Source organism: Andrographis paniculata, unplaced genomic scaffold (assembly GCF_009805555.1).
Source record: "Andrographis paniculata isolate CXL003 unplaced genomic scaffold, ASM980555v1 Contig62END, whole genome shotgun sequence".
Taxonomy (NCBI): domain Eukaryota; kingdom Viridiplantae; phylum Streptophyta; class Magnoliopsida; order Lamiales; family Acanthaceae; genus Andrographis; species Andrographis paniculata.
In genome coordinates, this window is record NW_026137598.1 from 6,358,967 (window position 1) to 6,375,395 (window position 16,429).

Consider the following 16,429-nt stretch of genomic DNA (forward strand, 5'->3'; position numbering starts at 1 on the left):
TATGATTTTTAATAAAAGTAATTTTTTCATCACATCAAAATTTAAAATGCTATTTAAATAAATAAACTCAAACCAAATAAATCCTACATATATTTGAGGTGATAATTTATTTTTTAAAAGAGTATTGTATATGATTAATATTTAAAAATATTTTTTATATAAATAAATAGACCCTAAATAATCAAGAACAGATGTGTTCCCAACTAATAATTGGAAAATGGGCTTATTCTATTCCCATTTGGATGTTTGAACAGCTAAATAAGAAGTGATTGGGAGCATAGCGATTAAACTAAACAAATAACTCCTACGTACACTGAATGGCTAATATACCTTTCAAGCTTGAACCAGTTCAAAACTTAACATTAACATTACCAATTAATTGATGATGCATGCAAGTAGCAATATCAAAACCACCAAAATAAAACCCCACAAATATTTTGTACAAAAATCGACGAAAATAAAATCCAACACACCAAAAAAGTAATGCTGAGGAAGGTGAATCACACTTACAGTGTCCAAGAGGCTATGACTGAAAACATGCCGACAAGTTAAGAGTTTGTTGAAGGGGAGGTTATCCCCTTCAACTTTAACATCAAGTTCAGTGATGATCCTCCACTGAAAGAAACCAAACCTTGTTCAGCTATGGGTGCAAATGATACGTGTTCAACCATTGAAACCAAACGCAGATTCCATGCATTCGCAAATGTGCTTAACCATGTTTGTCTCACTGCTTTTTGCCAATGTCATAGAGTATACAGGCATCTGCAGCCGTCTTCATCTGTGTAGCAAAAGAGAGATTCCCAAATATTAAGAAACAAGATCAAAACTCATCCATGGAAAGGGTGCACACCATTTATAAATATTCGGATATTTAAGAAACAAAAAATGAAAAATGAGAATCGAATTTTTGGCCTATTCGAAGTAGACTGCAAATATAAAGACAGAATGCATCTCCAGAAAAAATGTTGTACAGTTGAAGTTAATCATGCTCTAGGATTACTTGTCAAGACATTTGTACAGCTAAGGTAAAACAAACATCACAACAAACAACGCCATAACGGTTGAAGAAACAGTCAATTAAAAGCAAGACTGGAGGATGCCACTGAGGTACTATAATTCATCACCTGTATAACATTAACTAGTTGCTTGATCGCCCACCCAAAGATGCTTACAGCAAGTAAACTCAAATAAAGCATGCTTTCTGTACCAGCATTTACCAAAACCTGAGATAAAGTTAACATGGTAAAGTAAAACAGCCGGGGAGTTTTGAAAGTTAATTTAATTTTTTGACCAAAAAGGTATGCCATAATCAAGCAAAGGGGACTTACTTCGGTGAGATTCTCTGTTGGATTTTTGGCTAGAAGAAATAAAAGAATATAAAGAACCTGCAAGTGATAAAATAAAGGTCTTTAGCAAGATAGACGAATCAGAACTAATTGCTGGTATAGTTAATATTCACCTCACAGGATACACAGCAGTAACCCATGAATTTTCGATTGCCATAGTAAAGCTTGAATAGCCAACTGCTGCTATCTTTCACATCCTTATGACTAGATTTCCCAGAAAGGAAGGAACTATTGCAGAAGACCAAGTATATCAATAAATCAAAACTCAAAGAGCAAAATATCAAAACACATCTAATTTTAACGAAAACCTGTTTGCTGAGATTAACAAAAGTACCGAAATATGTGTGTACCTATACATTTGCAACCAATGGCTGGCAATATCTAAAGCTAGCAGTGACAGGAATATCAGCCCTGGCCTGGAAAATATCACAGGGTATCTATCATATGTTAATAGCAATCAGAATTAACTATACTAAAAGCAAATCACCTATAAACTTGGGATAGTATGGCCAACAAACAAGTAGTGCTTATCCTGAAATAAATCACAATAACCAAAATAAACTGTTAACAAGGGAAATGGGGCAATGAGATTTAAGAAAAAAATGCATAAAGTAATTATTAACTACTTTTTGGGTTCCTCTCAAATTGGTCACTTGTGTCACTTTGGTCCTAGGAAAAAAAAAAGAAAGTGATCTGTTGTGCCTTTCCAATGATGTCTTCCCCCAAGCCGTTTCATGTGGACGGTGGTCAGCAAACATATTTGCAAAAAGGGTATTCCTAACTCATATTTTTACTCTACACACAAATGACTGAAAAACATTGCCAGAAAAAAAAAAAAAAAAAAAAAAAATGGATTTCCTCTTCAGAAATGATGCAACATTCTTTAGTTCAGAGGCTAATGAACCAAAGTGAGACAAAGTGATCAAAATGAGGGACGCAAAAGTGAGGACAAACAAAGAAAGAAATAATGTGTACCTGTCGGTAACCATGTCCAGAACAGCACCAAATGTCGAAACTAAAATGAACAGAGTAAGGCAACATAATTAATACAGGTACTCAGTATGCTAGACTACTCCTATTCCATCCAATTGATTATTGATTATTGAATTACACTTCCGAGGCAGTTCTTCAATTTTTTAGCCTTTAGGTTGATAAGTAAACAAGTTAACCAATGCCCACATTTCCTACAGCTTGTTATGTAAATTGTAAAGGGAGATTCAAAACCCTGACCTTGATTTAACTTGCGTGCAAACCAACCATCCAACGCATCACATACAAAGCTGGAAAACAGAATTGTGAACCAAATAAACAGTCTCGACATATCCAAGCATAGATAGAGAAATTGATGAAAAATAAGTAGCAAAATTTACTCACCTGACAAAATATAAAACAGCAAACAGATATTTATTCTGGAAGCATACAGAAAATGCGTAGCAATTCAATAGCACTCTTATATAACCTAAGAAGAGATGAATGGCACAAGATCAATTACATAAACCTGTATAATTTCACATTGGTAAATTAGGAATATATTATTAACTGCTAATAAAGACATACCAATAATGTTAGGGACATAGAGATAAACCGTCAAGGTACTTGGTTTTGATTTCTCCGCCATTGCCAAATTCCAAAGGTAATTTTCGTCACAAGATTTTTAAAACAGCTACGATCGCATTAGATCTTTTATTTCTGATGAATCATTGCCCAACACCGTAGCCCACTCTTCAGAAAACTTTAGGGGAGAAAGTGTAAAGAAAGCAGCCAATTTCTATTTCTCACCTGTCACGAAAGGAATCGAATCCTTTACCAGCTAATCTTCCAGGCAACTGATTCAATAAGCACGCGTAAAAGAAAAAATAAATAAATAAATAAATCAAACTTCGTTAGCAGAAATTGCACTCTCATAAACGAATCACACTATGTTGAATGTTCTGATCCAAAACTGTCTCCATAATACACCGCCATAAATCTCCCTTAAAAAGGGAAGCACAATACAAATTTACATAGCTATCGCGAAAACTCCAGCAAAGTGATTAATACAAACAGCCTAGCATCCGATTATTCCCTTCCTATTCCAAATCATGCAATCAAAATCTCATCCACGCCCATTCACATAACAAACACGATAAATTGAAGTCCCCAAAAACTGAAATAGAAAGGATATACACTCACAAAATACGATGGCTACCAAACACACCTCATCATTGCAGAGCAAAGATAGCGAAGCTAGTGGGAATCGGAAGTGAAACGTAGGAATGACGAAGAACCCTCGAAAGTTTCGAAGAATAAAAACTCCTGTATTTTATCTATTTTAGTTAATTAATTAATACAAGTATTCTGCACAAGACTTGCCCAACGTTTTCGAACCGAATGTCACGGTTCAACCCGAAATCGGAAGCGGTTCGAACCGAAACCGTAGTTCGACGGTTCGATTTCGGTTCGTGTATTTGGGCTACAATGGTCTTTAATGATTGAGCTTAGGTGGGTTCTATGTTAAAGGCTTTGGATCAAGCTCTTGTAAGAATATACTATACGGTTAAAGTGGGCCGAGCCGAACTTAAATTAAATGATGAGTGTTATTTTATTAAATAATACAAAAATAGGGTATTAAATATTTATTTTATATTTAAAATATTGTTTTAATTCCTGTTTATATCATATGTAACTGTTCGAATTTAATTTTTTTTAATTCAAAACTCAAACCTTCAATCAAATATTGAAATAAAAATATTTTTTTACGGATAATAAAGTCAGAAGATTGAGAGTGAAAATTGAGAAATAAATTATTTTTTAAAAAATAAAAATGCAGACCATTGTATATTATGTGTCATATTTATTTTTATATTTTTATAATTATATTGTTTTAATCTGTTATTCCTAATCCCTAAGCAGTATTCTCACTAACCAAATCAATATCGATCAAAATTATAAAGAAAATTTCGACTTATTACGGAATAAAATATTTTGGACTCAGGTTACTCTATTATTAAACCGAACCGATACCGAACCATAATCTAAGGAAAAATTGACGAAATTAACACGCAAATCCGAACCCTAATATAAGGAAATTATAAACCCGAACCCAAAGGGAATAAAACAATATATAAGAATAAATATGAATAAAACATTGTTTCCTTAAATAAACAATCCGAACCCGAACCCGAACCCGAACCCGAACCCGAACAGAATAAAACATTTCGGACTTAGGTTACCCTATTCTCAGTAACACGCAAACCCGAATCCTAATTTAAGGAAACATTGACGAAATTAAAGCCTAAACGACATCGCAGACAAAGTACACTGTGAACGACCAAGAAGGCACAAATCGAGCAATCAAACAGTAGAAACATCAAGGGAAGAGGCGCGCATCAACAGGAAAGAAGAACCTCCAAATTCCTCGGATGAGAGATGAATAAATTTATTAAAAACATAAAAAAATAATAATAATAAAAGAAAATCATACATTATGAGATGGACAAAATAAAACAAATCATCTACGGGACATAAGGAGTACTATATTTTTTAATATTTATACATGAAAATAAATATTATTCATTCTGTCTCACTTGGCGTGTCCATTTTTAGTTTATTCCACTTATTTTATCACTTTTATTTTTTAAAAACAAATTATATACTTTAGTCTCATTTTATTTTATTTTTATTTAAAATTTTAATTTTTTTTCAACTAAACTAATCAATTATCTTAATTTTAATACTACCTCTGTCCACCCCCAATCTATCCATTTGCATTTGGCGTCATTATTTTTAACATTAAAAATATCCTTATATTTGTATAATTTTTTGTACAAATATCATTACATTAGTATTATAAGACACCAATAAAAGTATTGCTTTCGTTTTTCTTTAATTTGTAATATATTTTGATATAATAATTAATATTCAAAGATTAACGTGCAAAAAGTAAATAGATAGATTGACGGTGGACGAAGATACTATATAACTATTTTTATTATATGATAATTACTTTCACCGATACATTTTTAATTATTTACTAATTATATATTTTCTAAATGATTGTATCTATAGTAAAAAAAAAAAAAAAGAGTAATATTTTTATCTAATCAAATGAAGTATATTACATAAAAATATACAAATATGATATAACAAAATATTTAGTAATGATAATATTATATACTTTCTCATTCTCAGTACCTCATTTAGATTATTATAAATACAATAATTTAGGAAAGAATTAAATTAGTAAATGATCAAGAATATATTAATGAATGAATTTACTATAGCAAAGATAATTATATATTAAAATTAAATAATTAATTAATCTATTTTTTTTTTTTTTAAATGTAAATTCAAAATATAAAGTAAATTTAAAACTTGTAATTTTTTTTCCAATTAGAAAAGTGACATGAAATATATAAAATGCATAAATGACAACATGGATACTAAAAGTACGTTTCTTTTTTATTAGTTTGAAAAAAATTTAATTTGACTTTAATATTAAAATAATATATAATATAATGCTTTTTAAAAGAGAAATTATATATATATATATATTTTTTAGAAAACACAGAATCTAAAAATAGCAGAGATACGAAGTTTTAAGGGTAAAGAAACAAACCTCAAGACTAGTGCAATATTTAGTAAGCATATCCACATTTATTTGAAGATTCCTCTCGCATTTAAAATTGTCCAAACTATTTAATTTGTTGGATAAGACTCAATTAAATTTAAGATTATAATTTATTATACTCCCTCGTTCCCATATTTATATATCTATTTGTTTTTTGTATTAAGTTTTAAAAATATTAGTATTATATTGGGATAAAGTAGAAATAAAGATAAAAAACCCAATTTAACCCTATTAGTATTGTATGATATAAATGTAATAACATTTGTGTAATATATTGTAATTTGAAATGATATTTGTAGTGTTAGGTAGATAATAATTACTTAAAAAAGAAAATAAATATTTTGTTACAAGACGGACCAAAATAAAATAATTTATATTTTTGACTTTTTTTGTAATAAAAATTGATATTTTGTTTAAATTTATTTTTTGTGTATCATATAGCAAAATTGTGTAAAAAATATAAAATATTATTTTTATAAATCGCAATTTCAAAATTTTTTTTGCACGAGGAGACCCAATATTATATATTTTCTCCATTTTAACATAAAACATATGTATATTTTATTGTTATATGTAAATACATTTTAGTAATAAGATTATTAATATATAAAATTTTCCATAGAATCTGATATCAACGATAACATTTAAAAAAAAAAAATACAAATGTGAAGACTCTAATATAACCATGTTACATCTTTTCAATGAGTCAATATTATTAATAAATTAAGCAAAACAAATTTCATATATTTAAAATAAATATATATTCTTTTGCCAATTTTAAAAAGATATATTTATTTTTGACTCAAAATATAAAAAATAATAAAATTTAAATATAATGAATAATTAAAAATAATATTAAAAATAATTTAAATAATTTTATTTTAATGATGAGATGATGATAATAAAATAAGAGTATTTATATAAAATATATATAATTATTAAATTATTTTGTGATCGCACAAAATAATATATATATATATATATATATTATGTGAATGAAGTATTAAAATAAGTAAGCTAATTATTAAAATTTAATTACCATGTCAGACACGTCCAACTAATATCATAGCTGTGTTTGTCCGTGTATTTTAATTTTGAATTTGCATTTTGAATATTAATTTTGATGTGAAATATTTATTTAATGTGAAAAAAATATATATTATATAAAATTTTAAATATAAATTAAATTTTAATATAATATAATAAATAAAAATTTATTTGACTTAAATATTTTTTTAGAAACAATTACAACAGTAGAATCAAAACCAAAACCCTTCGAACACACCCAATATTCCCGGGGGTTGATTTAATTGACTGTAAATTCACGTGGCTTAGTCGAATACAACCCAAAAGACAAAGCACCGAAACGAAAATTCCACTACTTCAAGATTGGGCCAAATTTCAATAACCAATAGAAAAGGGATCAAAATGAAAACTCCGTAGGACTGCCAGATATACATACACCTTTGAACCTCCTCGGTTATTCCGAAAACCATCTGGCTTTCGTCCCCAAGATTTCTTTTCCAATTTTCCATTATTTTTCCTTCAAAAATTTACCATATTTAATTCCTGGACCCGAAAACGACGCTCGCTTTACAGCTACGAATTTTTTAAACCAAAAATTCGCAGTACAATGGCCTTCCATGTCGCTTGCCCCATTACCTGGTAAGCGGTTAACCCGTCTCTAATCTGGTATCGGAGCCCCATTAATTTTAGAAGCCAAGATTGACTCTCTGCGCGCCAATTTCGTAATTGTTTCGAAGTTTGAGTGATGCGGGTTTTGCATTTCTTCGCTAATTCACGACTGTTCTTTTTTCTGTCTGGTTGCAGCCGGAAGATTTGCACCTGTGCTTTGGGGTTTCCGGCGAAGCTGCGAGACGAGAAGGGGAGGAATGAGTTTTTGCAGGAGGTAGATAGGATCGAGCAGTTCTTGAAGGATCCGTGGCTGATCAAGTCGAGGGAGAATGCGACGGTTCAGGTTAAGGTTCCGAAGGTTGTTGTCTCCCCCGCGCCGGCTCCTCCGCCGCCGCTGCGGATTTCGGCGGCGGCGGGAGGGGGAGGGGATGAGGCTGCCAAGACGGCGGCGGTGAAGAGAGCTGCTCTGCAGAAGCAAGCTGCTGCAGCATCAATGGAGGCCGAGGATTATGCCCGGAGGTTTGAATCTGGGGATTTGGGGGTGAGGTTTTACCATTTTTTAAAAAAAATTATTTGTAATTTTTCACGAATTGGAAATCGTATGTTTGTGTTGGAAAATAAGTTCTACATTTGTTTGAATGCCTCAAGAGGATGCCATAGATGAGATCTCACGAGCTTGAAGTTATATTTGTGTGAAAACTGGAGTATGATATTTCTGTGTTAGTGATCTTGTTCTGTTCTTATGTATGAGAATGGCTTGTTTAGGTGATTGTCTGATTGCTGATTTTGTACATTTTATCTTTGTCATTGTAATCATTGTCTTATTAGGGTTATCCGCAGCTTCGCTTACGTGTGTTTCTCATGTCGAGTTTTAGTCATAAATGAAATATTCGCCAAGTGATTTACTCCGTTCACAGAGATCGTGGTGTGGATTTTTCTAGTTGCATTTATAGCTATATGTGTATGTGTTCTTAGTTGTATTATTATGGATTAAAAGTTCGTTATTGTTAGATGATTTTGTTAAGATTTTATACTTCCAACGACATTGGAGGCCACTTTAAAGGTATAAAGAACTATTTGTCAGCAGTAACGACAAAATTTTTGTCGTTACACTTGACTTATTTATTCAGCCGCTTATCAGCATTTATGATGTCTTTGATCAAGAAATTCCTGTATGCTGATAAAAGTGCCGATGCTTCTTTGTTTTTATAGTGTTTTATAGTTTGTATACTTTTTAAAATATAAGATTGGCGGATTTGCTGAACTGTTAGGCTAACACTCATAGAGAAGTTATTCAAGAGACTTACATTTTATTGTTTTTCCCAAACTTGTTTGATTGACATGGCAGAAGCCACTCTTTGTTATGTTGTGCTTTTGCAATCTACCATAGACTTGCATGGAATTGATGGTTATGATTATATTTGACAGCGCAGATAAATTTGTTAATGGCGAAGTGCCTTTGGTTGATTTCTGTTATTCACTAAATACTCTATCTTATTAGCTTTTCTCGAATGTTACTTTCACTCAGCTAATGGTTGTTTTGAAAGGCCCTAATGAGATTTTCCTCTCAGACTGCTGCAAAGGATGTTGCTGGAGACGAGCAAGGTAATCCAAATGCCAAGATTATGTGTCGGCTGTGTTTTTCTGGTGAAGATGAAGGTAGCGAGAGGGCAGGAAAGATGCTATCATGTAATTCTTGTGGCAAGAAGTATCACCGAAGTTGTCTTAAAGCATGGTCTCAAAACAGAGGTACTGTCTGTTGCCGCCACAACAATTGTATAACTAAATGCCCGTGTTTTTTTTTTTTTTCTTTTTTGGTGATGGATTCATGATTGCAGATCTTTTTCATTGGAGTTCATGGACTTGCCCGTCTTGCCGTACCTGTGAGGTAATACCTAATGCATTAGTTATTTTGTTAAGAGCAAATGTTTTCAAAACATTCATTCTGTACATAATAATTACATGCTCAAAAGCTCTTCTGATTCGTATGGAGGATTGGCGAATATGATATAATTTACAATTTATGTGTTATTTTATTTTGATACACTCCACTACTCTAGGTCTGCCGAAGAACTGGAGATCCAACCAAGTTTAGTTTTTGTAAAAGGTGTGATGGTGCTTACCATTGTTACTGTCAACAACCCCCACACAAGGTGCGTCTTAGTTATTTCATTCCCCCATCTATGCTCGGTAAAAAATTTGCTAATGTTCAATTTTCAACGTGCAGAACGTTGGCCATGGGCCTTATCTGTGTCCGAAACACACCAAATGCCATAGCTGTGACTCTACTGTGCCCGGAAATGGCTTAAGCGTGAGGTCTGTATTTGAACTATAATGTTCTTCCCTATTGGCTTCCCACATTCTAAATCAATAAAGATATTCCAATGAAAATTGACGGATGCTAAAAATGAAAATGCATTGTTCTCATATGCGTTATAATTGAAATGATGTAGGTGGTTTTTGGGCCATACTTGCTGTGACGCATGTGGAAGATTGTTCGTGAAGGGAAATTACTGTCCTGTTTGTTTGAAGGTAAGACATAATGCCCTGTTTATTTGTTTCGACTCATGTGCAGAAAATATGCATAAAAGAAGGTAATTGCTTAAATATTTTCCTTGCAAACTGCAGGTATATCGAGACTCTGAATCAACGCCTATGGTATGCTGTGATACCTGCCAGTCCTGGGTGCACTGTACATGTGATGGGATAAGGTTCTTTATTTTGTGCTCCTTAACTTATTTTATTTTTTTTCCGAATGTTCTTTTCCATGGCACCATATGTTTTCTAATGAACAGTGGTTAAATCTTTGGTTATATATGCACAATGGGTGTCTGAAAACTCCATAGATTGTGTCTCGGAAGTAAATTGTTTGACATTGCCTTCAGCTAAGTCGGTATACTCTCATGGCTATGCATTTTGTCAAAGTTTCAGATTATATGGTATTTAACTTTAGTACACAGACGAAACGCCAATCAATTTGGTATTTATTAGTTGTATTTGTCGCTTCCTCGCTTTATACATTTTATTCTTTCATGATCTCGAAACATTTCTTCAATTCCGCCATGGTCATTTATTGGATCTGATTTTTGTCGTGCAACTTTCCAGTGATGCAAAATACACAGAATTTGAACTTGATGGAAATCTTCAGTACGTTTGTCCAACATGCCGTGGTGAATGCAGTCAGGTCCGATTATTGGACCATAAAAGAATTAAACATCATATCTTTCCGGTGTTGTTATCTTCTCCTAACTTATTCTCTTCTCACCAGGTTAAGAACATCGACGAGGCTGTTAAGGAGCTATGGAGACGAAGAAATGAAGCTGATAAGGATTTGATAGCTAGCTTGAGGGCCGCTGCAGGTTTGCCCACAGAAGAGGAAATTTTCAACATTTCGCCTTTCTCTGACGATGAAGAAAGTGAGCAGTTCCTAAAACCTGAGCCGGGGAGTTCTTTTAAGTTTAAATCTCCGAAAAAGAGCAAAGATTACAGAAAAAAATCTTCCAAGAAGTATGCAAAGAAAAAAAGGAGTGGAACATCTTCGACAAATGCAGCAGATCAGAACGGGCAAGACGAGGCTTCACTTGGATATGACACTGGAAATAATAAGAAACAAGACACGCAATTTTTTGGTACACCCGATACTTCTCCTGTTATTGGAAGTGTGATGGAAGTGAAAACCGAAGCAAATGAAGCAGCAGCCTCCGAACTGAAATTTGGCGATGAGGTTATCCCTACGAATGTAACAAAGGCGATGAGAACCGTCAGAATAAAGAGTAATAAATATTTTAGCTCGACTAACAGTGAGGAGATCGAAACTAACAGCAGTGTACCCAAGGCTGCACAGGGGCCAAAGCTCGTAATAAATTTGGGTGGGCTGGGCAGAAATACCGCTACTCCTCCAAGATCTGAAGCACCGAGCATTAAAAGGCAAGATTTGATTTTACCGAACGGTACGTATGGTTCTTCCTGATTTAATTTTGTTCTTGAAGTTCATTTTTTCCTGAGGTATTGTTGCTAAACTTAAAGTAACGGTCAAACAACTTTCTGTTATTGTGGTTGTGATTTTGAGGCTTCGTATCTTTTTCTACATGTTTTAGTAGGTTCTGAAGATACAATCCAACCAAAACATGACGAGCAGGGATCTGAAGTTTGCCGGCAGAAGGATCACAGGACTTATTTGAAGTTCAAAATTCCCCGAAATGTTAGCAGTGGTAACCATGATGTTGCTGGTAGTTCGAGCACTGGGGATCAGGACCCGGTGCCTGATCCGATTATGGATGAATATGAGATCACTTATACTCGTGGTCAAAGGTCCAAACGGAGAAGACCAGTAGCAGCAGCAGCAGCCATTGATGAGAACAAAGCTATCGAGGACTTATCTGATGCTAATTGGATACTGCTGAAATTAGGAAAAGATGCTGCCGGGAAAAGGGTAGAAGTTCATCAGCCATCTGATGATTCCTGGTGAATATCTTTAATTCAATGCTTGTGACAATCGAAGAACTTAGAGAAATGAAATTCAATTTATATCGCCATTTTCATTTCAGGCCCCGTGGAACTGTAGTCGAAGTCTCCGAGGGTACATCGATGGTGTCCATAGCTTTCGATTATGGGAAAACAGAGAGCTTCGAACTGGGGAAGTTAGGAATTCGGTTTGTGTCTCAGAAACCGAAGATATAAATCTCTCGGGTCGAACAAACTTAGACTCAGCACTAACAAAAGAGCAACTGCCGGAAAGCTTGAAATGATCGTCTAAGTTTCCCGGCATCGCTATTATATAAGTTTTCCCCTGGATTTGAGATCTGTAGCTGCCTTCATTTGTGGATTTGTATATCTCTTGGCTATAATAGAATAGAACTCAGGATATACATACATTTATATATACATATCGATGAGGGAGACCTTTGTAGTTTCTGTGACATTGTGTTGTTGGCATTTCTCATGTAATATATGATGATGCCGCCGGGCTGGAGAACAATAACGATAACGATATTCGGCTTTTTAAATTTTTGGCCCCTTTTCTTTTTGGCCCCCTTTGGTTTTTGTTAACTAGAAATGATAGAGAATATTGTGCATGAAAACAAAATTATCAGTCACGTTGTCACAGTCACAAGTTTTGCATATTAGTATGGAGTATCGAAAAATGGTAAAATTGGTTTGAAAACAATAAAACATATCCAAAGAATTTGGGTTAAATTAAGAAATGATAATTTTTACTGGGCGGCCCAATAATTGCAGGCCCAATATTGGCCCGGAATTTACATTTCAGTCATCTGAAATTAGGATGAAGTTTGGGTTTGGATCTGCTGTGGGTGTGGCAGTGGCAGTGGCAGAGGTACGGTGTCGAAGGGGTTGATCGTCGGTCCATGGGAAGAAGCTCCCTGTTCGTACCGTGATTCCAGCACTAGTTCGGCTCGGCGCAGCAAAGTGGAAGAGATTCATTCCGGTATGGACGGCGTCGCTGAAACCGGTGTGCTAGAATGGACCTCCGACACGAATTGGACCGTTGCTCGCGGCACACTCGAGGCTTCGATTGCCGTCGAGTCCTCCGATTTCCCGATTCCTGAATCCGACCTGCAAATTGCGGTTCCTGAATCTCCTCTTGTTCTGAAGCCTCGTGGTCCCGATTTTGGTCCTTGTGAAATCTACAGTAATATTCTCGATTTTTAATTTTGTTTGGCTTTCTTGTCTTACCATGGTTCTGATTTTCTAGGGTTTGATGATTTCGGTTTTAGGGCTCTGAAATGATTTGGAATTGTTTTTAGTCTCCGAATTCATGTATAAGGTGCACGTTTAGTGATAAAGAATGGAAGCATCTATTGATGATTGATATAGTACACATTTTGACATTCTTGCAGTTCAATTTGAGGAAAGTTTTGACATTAGCCAAATTTACGTAAGGAGTACTGCTCGTGTGTATGAAATCTACTACACACGTTCTCCTCGTAGTAGCAACGAGTATCTCTGTACTGTTCGGTGTGGTGTTGCTGAGAGAGATGGGAAAGTACTCCAAACAGCTACCATTGGAGGTGTGGCGGGGGGTGGGGATTGTTCGCAGGAGGAACCCATAGTAGAAAGTATTTCGAATGGGGGAAGCTCTTCCAACAGTGAAGATGATTGGGTTAAGATTAAAGTACCTGAAGTTGGGAGCGGATCTTTGTCGGATAAGATTAATTCTGGCCAAGCTGAAAAAATACAGGTATGGTTATGGTTTCATATGCAGTTTTTTTGGAAAATATATCCATAGGATCCTTGTCTGAATCAAGGTTGTGTTTGGTGCTTTATACATAATCTTTATTTGGGATTTCCTATCTTTTTGGTAGACTGGATTGATCACATTTTGTTTTACCTCGTGCCATCTTGTCCGTCTAGAAAATAATACTTATTCCGTCCATTATCAAGATATACATACTACAAATTTATATCGAATAGAAAAAAAACAAAGAAACTGAATCTCCTATTTTTATGATATCTTGCCTTGTTAGATTTTCGAAAAATTGTTTCTCTTCCTATTTGATCGTGTAGTAACAGATTATACTGACCAACTTATACTAGATTTTTTTTTTTTTTTTTTTTTTTTTTTTTTTTTTATTATTATTATCACAATTCACAAGCAGATAGAGTCATAAAACAACTCAAATCTCATATCATTCTTAATTTCAAGGTTTGTACTGAAAAGTGATACTAGTTTTCCATTTTAAATTGCTTTCTTACATCATTCTTCAGTTTCTATCTATATAGGCAAGAAATTTACTGGATGCTCTTATGTGTATTTGTAGGATCTTTACGAGGCTACAGCCCAAATAAGTGATGCAGAGCACTGTACGTCGCTTACAATTAGATTGCTCTCCCTTCAGGACAGAGGCGCCGTATACATTGATGAAGTTTATGTATTTGTGGCCCTCGCAGAATCATCTGATTCTGGAAATGAGGCCCCCTTCACTGGAAGCTCGACTCAAAATTCTCTAATGGCCATGTTTGTACCTACTCTTCTGCAACTTTCAAAATCAGGTGTCAACCGAGTTAGAGATGAATGTGCTTCTGATGAAGTGGTTAAGGATGATAAGACGGAAACTAGGTCAGAAACTACTGATCAAATTGATGATGGATTGCAGAAAAACCAAGCTGAGCTACAAAATGCAGAGTCTGAAAGGCTTGATGATAAGAATACATCTGAATCAGCTGAAACTCCGGAATCTACTGTGGAAAATAAATGTGTTGAGCCAGTAAACAGTCTCCCCCGAAATCTTGAAAATACTCTGGAAGAGCTTGTTTCTCGAGTGAGTAGAGTGGAAGATATGTTCTTGAGGTTTGAAGAAAAACTTCTGAGGCCCATCGAGAGCATAGAGACAAGGCTTCAGCGAGTCGAGCTTCAGCTTGAAAAACTTGCTCAGAGTTCTCTTGGTTCTAGCACGACGCATTGCACAAGAATCTGTGCTCCTGCATTTTCTTGCAGCGAGTCGAATTCAAGCTCACTCTACAACGACCAAAGTGATTATCCAACTCGTGCGCCATCCGACATTGAAAAGAAAGATCTGTCCTGTGATTCCATCCCTGACTTACCCCCGTCCCATGATGCAAAACTTCAACCAAGCCTTGTTGTTTCTGCTCCTAAGTTTACATACGATGAAGATGAAGAGGACAACAGCGTGGCACCATTGGAGGATTCGCCCCGCATTAAATTAGAACCAAAGAAAGCTGTTTCAGTTGATGATGCCTTAGCCGCAGCACTCAATGGATTTTTGTCGTCTGCTATGAACCATCCTCCTGATGTTCAAACAACTTCGGGCGATTGTGAGGTAATCGAAGGTCAAGAATTTCTTGTTGCAGAAAACATCGGTAGTAAAGAGTCCTTGCAATACACCCGAGTCCTTTCAATCACAGCTCCCGACTTTTCGGCAGATGAAACCGGAAATGACGATGATTTGAATGATGCTCAGTCTTCTTTGAATATAGTCTTTGAACTTAAAAACGACGAAAAGGGACACAACCTCGAGGCTTCCTCTCATGGCATTGAATCCTCGAATGTTTCGATCGACGTAAGTATGGTAGACCCAAGCTCGGAAGCAAATACATCGGACAGTTCTAGTGACGATCCCAAGTCGGATCTTGCCAAGGATTCGGTGAAAAGCAACATATCGGTTCAGATTGATGATGAAACTAATCCCGGAACCCCTCGCGACTCTACGAACACATCCGAAGTTCTAGAAGGAAATGCTTCGACAGAACAAGAGTGCATCAAAGATCATACATTCGAGTCGTCGAGTTCTTTATTGGACTTCAACTTCCCTATCTTAGACGTTAAATTCACTCCGGTCACCTCCAGCAATCCCGACTCCTTACTCGAAGCTCTTCTGTATGGAACAGTCGAATCTAGCGCCGAAGTTTCTTTGACTCATGATTCTGTCGACAGCAATGGAGGATGTGCTGATGGTGTCGATGAAACAGCAGATTCGTTGCCGGTAAGCCCTCTCTTGGTGGATGTGGACATCGCCGGTGGCGGCTACGAGAATTTGGAGTCGGAGGGAGAATCTTCCGGCGGTTCTTTGCCGAACTGCCACCCTGTAATTGATGAAAAGCCCTGTTTGCTACTTCCATGAATGTTAAAACTTCACAGCAAGTCTCAGGTATTTATGTATGTATATATATGCATGTATTTTACAGTATTGGTTTTCTGTTTAAATGAAATATAATACTCAGTAAATAGTCAATGGTCTTTTATTGCATTTATTTCTCTTTCTTTGGATTCCATATATATATATATATTATACAATATATTTCGTGAAAAATATTTAATTTTTTTACGATAAGATGTAATAATATTAATCGTTGAATATAT

General features: G+C 35.0%; 3 protein-coding genes across 8 annotated transcripts; 2 read left to right on the forward strand and 1 right to left on the reverse strand.

The window, feature by feature from the left end:
* Positions 1-402: 402 nt before the first annotated feature.
* On the reverse strand, positions 403-3,670 carry LOC127261291 (probable CDP-diacylglycerol--inositol 3-phosphatidyltransferase 2). 5 transcript variants are annotated; one of them, XM_051289574.1, is made up of 12 exons: positions 3,544-3,661; positions 3,126-3,172; positions 2,904-3,035; positions 2,721-2,805; positions 2,577-2,626; positions 2,322-2,361; positions 1,834-1,878; positions 1,697-1,762; positions 1,460-1,574; positions 1,329-1,385; positions 1,125-1,223; positions 403-778 (listed from the first exon to the last, which is right to left on the reverse strand). In XM_051289574.1, the coding sequence occupies exons 3-12, from the start codon at positions 2,962-2,964 to the stop codon at positions 725-727; spliced, it is 672 nt and encodes a 223-aa protein (XP_051145531.1). In that variant the 5' UTR covers positions 2,965-3,035; positions 3,126-3,172; positions 3,544-3,661; the 3' UTR covers positions 403-724. The 5 variants fall into 5 exon arrangements, with proteins under 5 accessions (XP_051145531.1, XP_051145534.1, XP_051145530.1 ...); XM_051289577.1 differs by having other exon boundaries at positions 3,519-3,629; XM_051289573.1 differs by lacking the exon at positions 3,126-3,172 and having other exon boundaries at positions 2,904-3,125; positions 3,544-3,670.
* A 3,778-nt stretch (positions 3,671-7,448) lies between these two features.
* On the forward strand, positions 7,449-12,596 carry LOC127261370 (uncharacterized). Of its 2 annotated transcripts, none has more exons than XM_051289698.1 (12): positions 7,449-7,620; positions 7,786-8,131; positions 9,162-9,339; positions 9,429-9,478; positions 9,651-9,743; positions 9,818-9,906; positions 10,044-10,122; positions 10,219-10,301; positions 10,696-10,774; positions 10,859-11,540; positions 11,688-12,054; positions 12,138-12,596. In XM_051289698.1, exons 1-12 carry the CDS (start codon positions 7,589-7,591, stop codon positions 12,268-12,270), a joined length of 2,211 nt encoding a protein of 736 aa, XP_051145655.1. In that variant the 5' UTR covers positions 7,449-7,588; the 3' UTR covers positions 12,271-12,596. The 2 variants fall into 2 exon arrangements, with proteins under 2 accessions (XP_051145655.1, XP_051145656.1); XM_051289699.1 differs by having other exon boundaries at positions 11,691-12,054.
* A 278-nt stretch (positions 12,597-12,874) lies between these two features.
* On the forward strand, positions 12,875-16,320 carry LOC127261103 (uncharacterized). Its single transcript, XM_051289295.1, has 3 exons — positions 12,875-13,240; positions 13,449-13,789; positions 14,370-16,320. Exons 1-3 carry the CDS (start codon positions 13,039-13,041, stop codon positions 16,188-16,190), a joined length of 2,364 nt encoding a protein of 787 aa, XP_051145252.1. The 5' UTR covers positions 12,875-13,038; the 3' UTR covers positions 16,191-16,320.
* The last annotated feature ends 109 nt before the right edge of the window (positions 16,321-16,429 follow it).

Excerpts from the sequence above, each read along its gene's own strand:
- LOC127261103 (XM_051289295.1), top strand. The coding sequence starts at position 13,039 with ATGGACGGCGTCGCTGAAACCGGTGTGCTAGAATGGACCTCCGACACG. Across the intron at positions 13,241-13,448 it reads TGGTCCTTGTGAAATCTACA|TTCAATTTGAGGAAAGTTTT; the intron begins GTAATATTCTCG and ends ACATTCTTGCAG. Across the intron at positions 13,790-14,369 it reads GCCAAGCTGAAAAAATACAG|GATCTTTACGAGGCTACAGC; the intron begins GTATGGTTATGG and ends GTGTATTTGTAG.
- LOC127261291 (XM_051289573.1), bottom strand. The coding sequence starts at position 2,964 with ATGGCGGAGAAATCAAAACCAAGTACCTTGACGGTTTATCTCTATGTC. Across the intron at positions 1,879-2,321 it reads CTGGACATGGTTACCGACAG|GATAAGCACTACTTGTTTGT; the intron begins GTACACATTATT and ends GATTTATTTCAG. Across the intron at positions 1,575-1,696 it reads CATTGGTTGCAAATGTATAG|TTCCTTCCTTTCTGGGAAAT; the intron begins GTACACACATAT and ends CTTCTGCAATAG.
- LOC127261370 (XM_051289698.1), top strand. The coding sequence starts at position 7,589 with ATGGCCTTCCATGTCGCTTGCCCCATTACCTG. Across the intron at positions 7,621-7,785 it reads GTCGCTTGCCCCATTACCTG|CCGGAAGATTTGCACCTGTG; the intron begins GTAAGCGGTTAA and ends GTCTGGTTGCAG. Across the intron at positions 11,541-11,687 it reads AGATTTGATTTTACCGAACG|TAGGTTCTGAAGATACAATC; the intron begins GTACGTATGGTT and ends TACATGTTTTAG.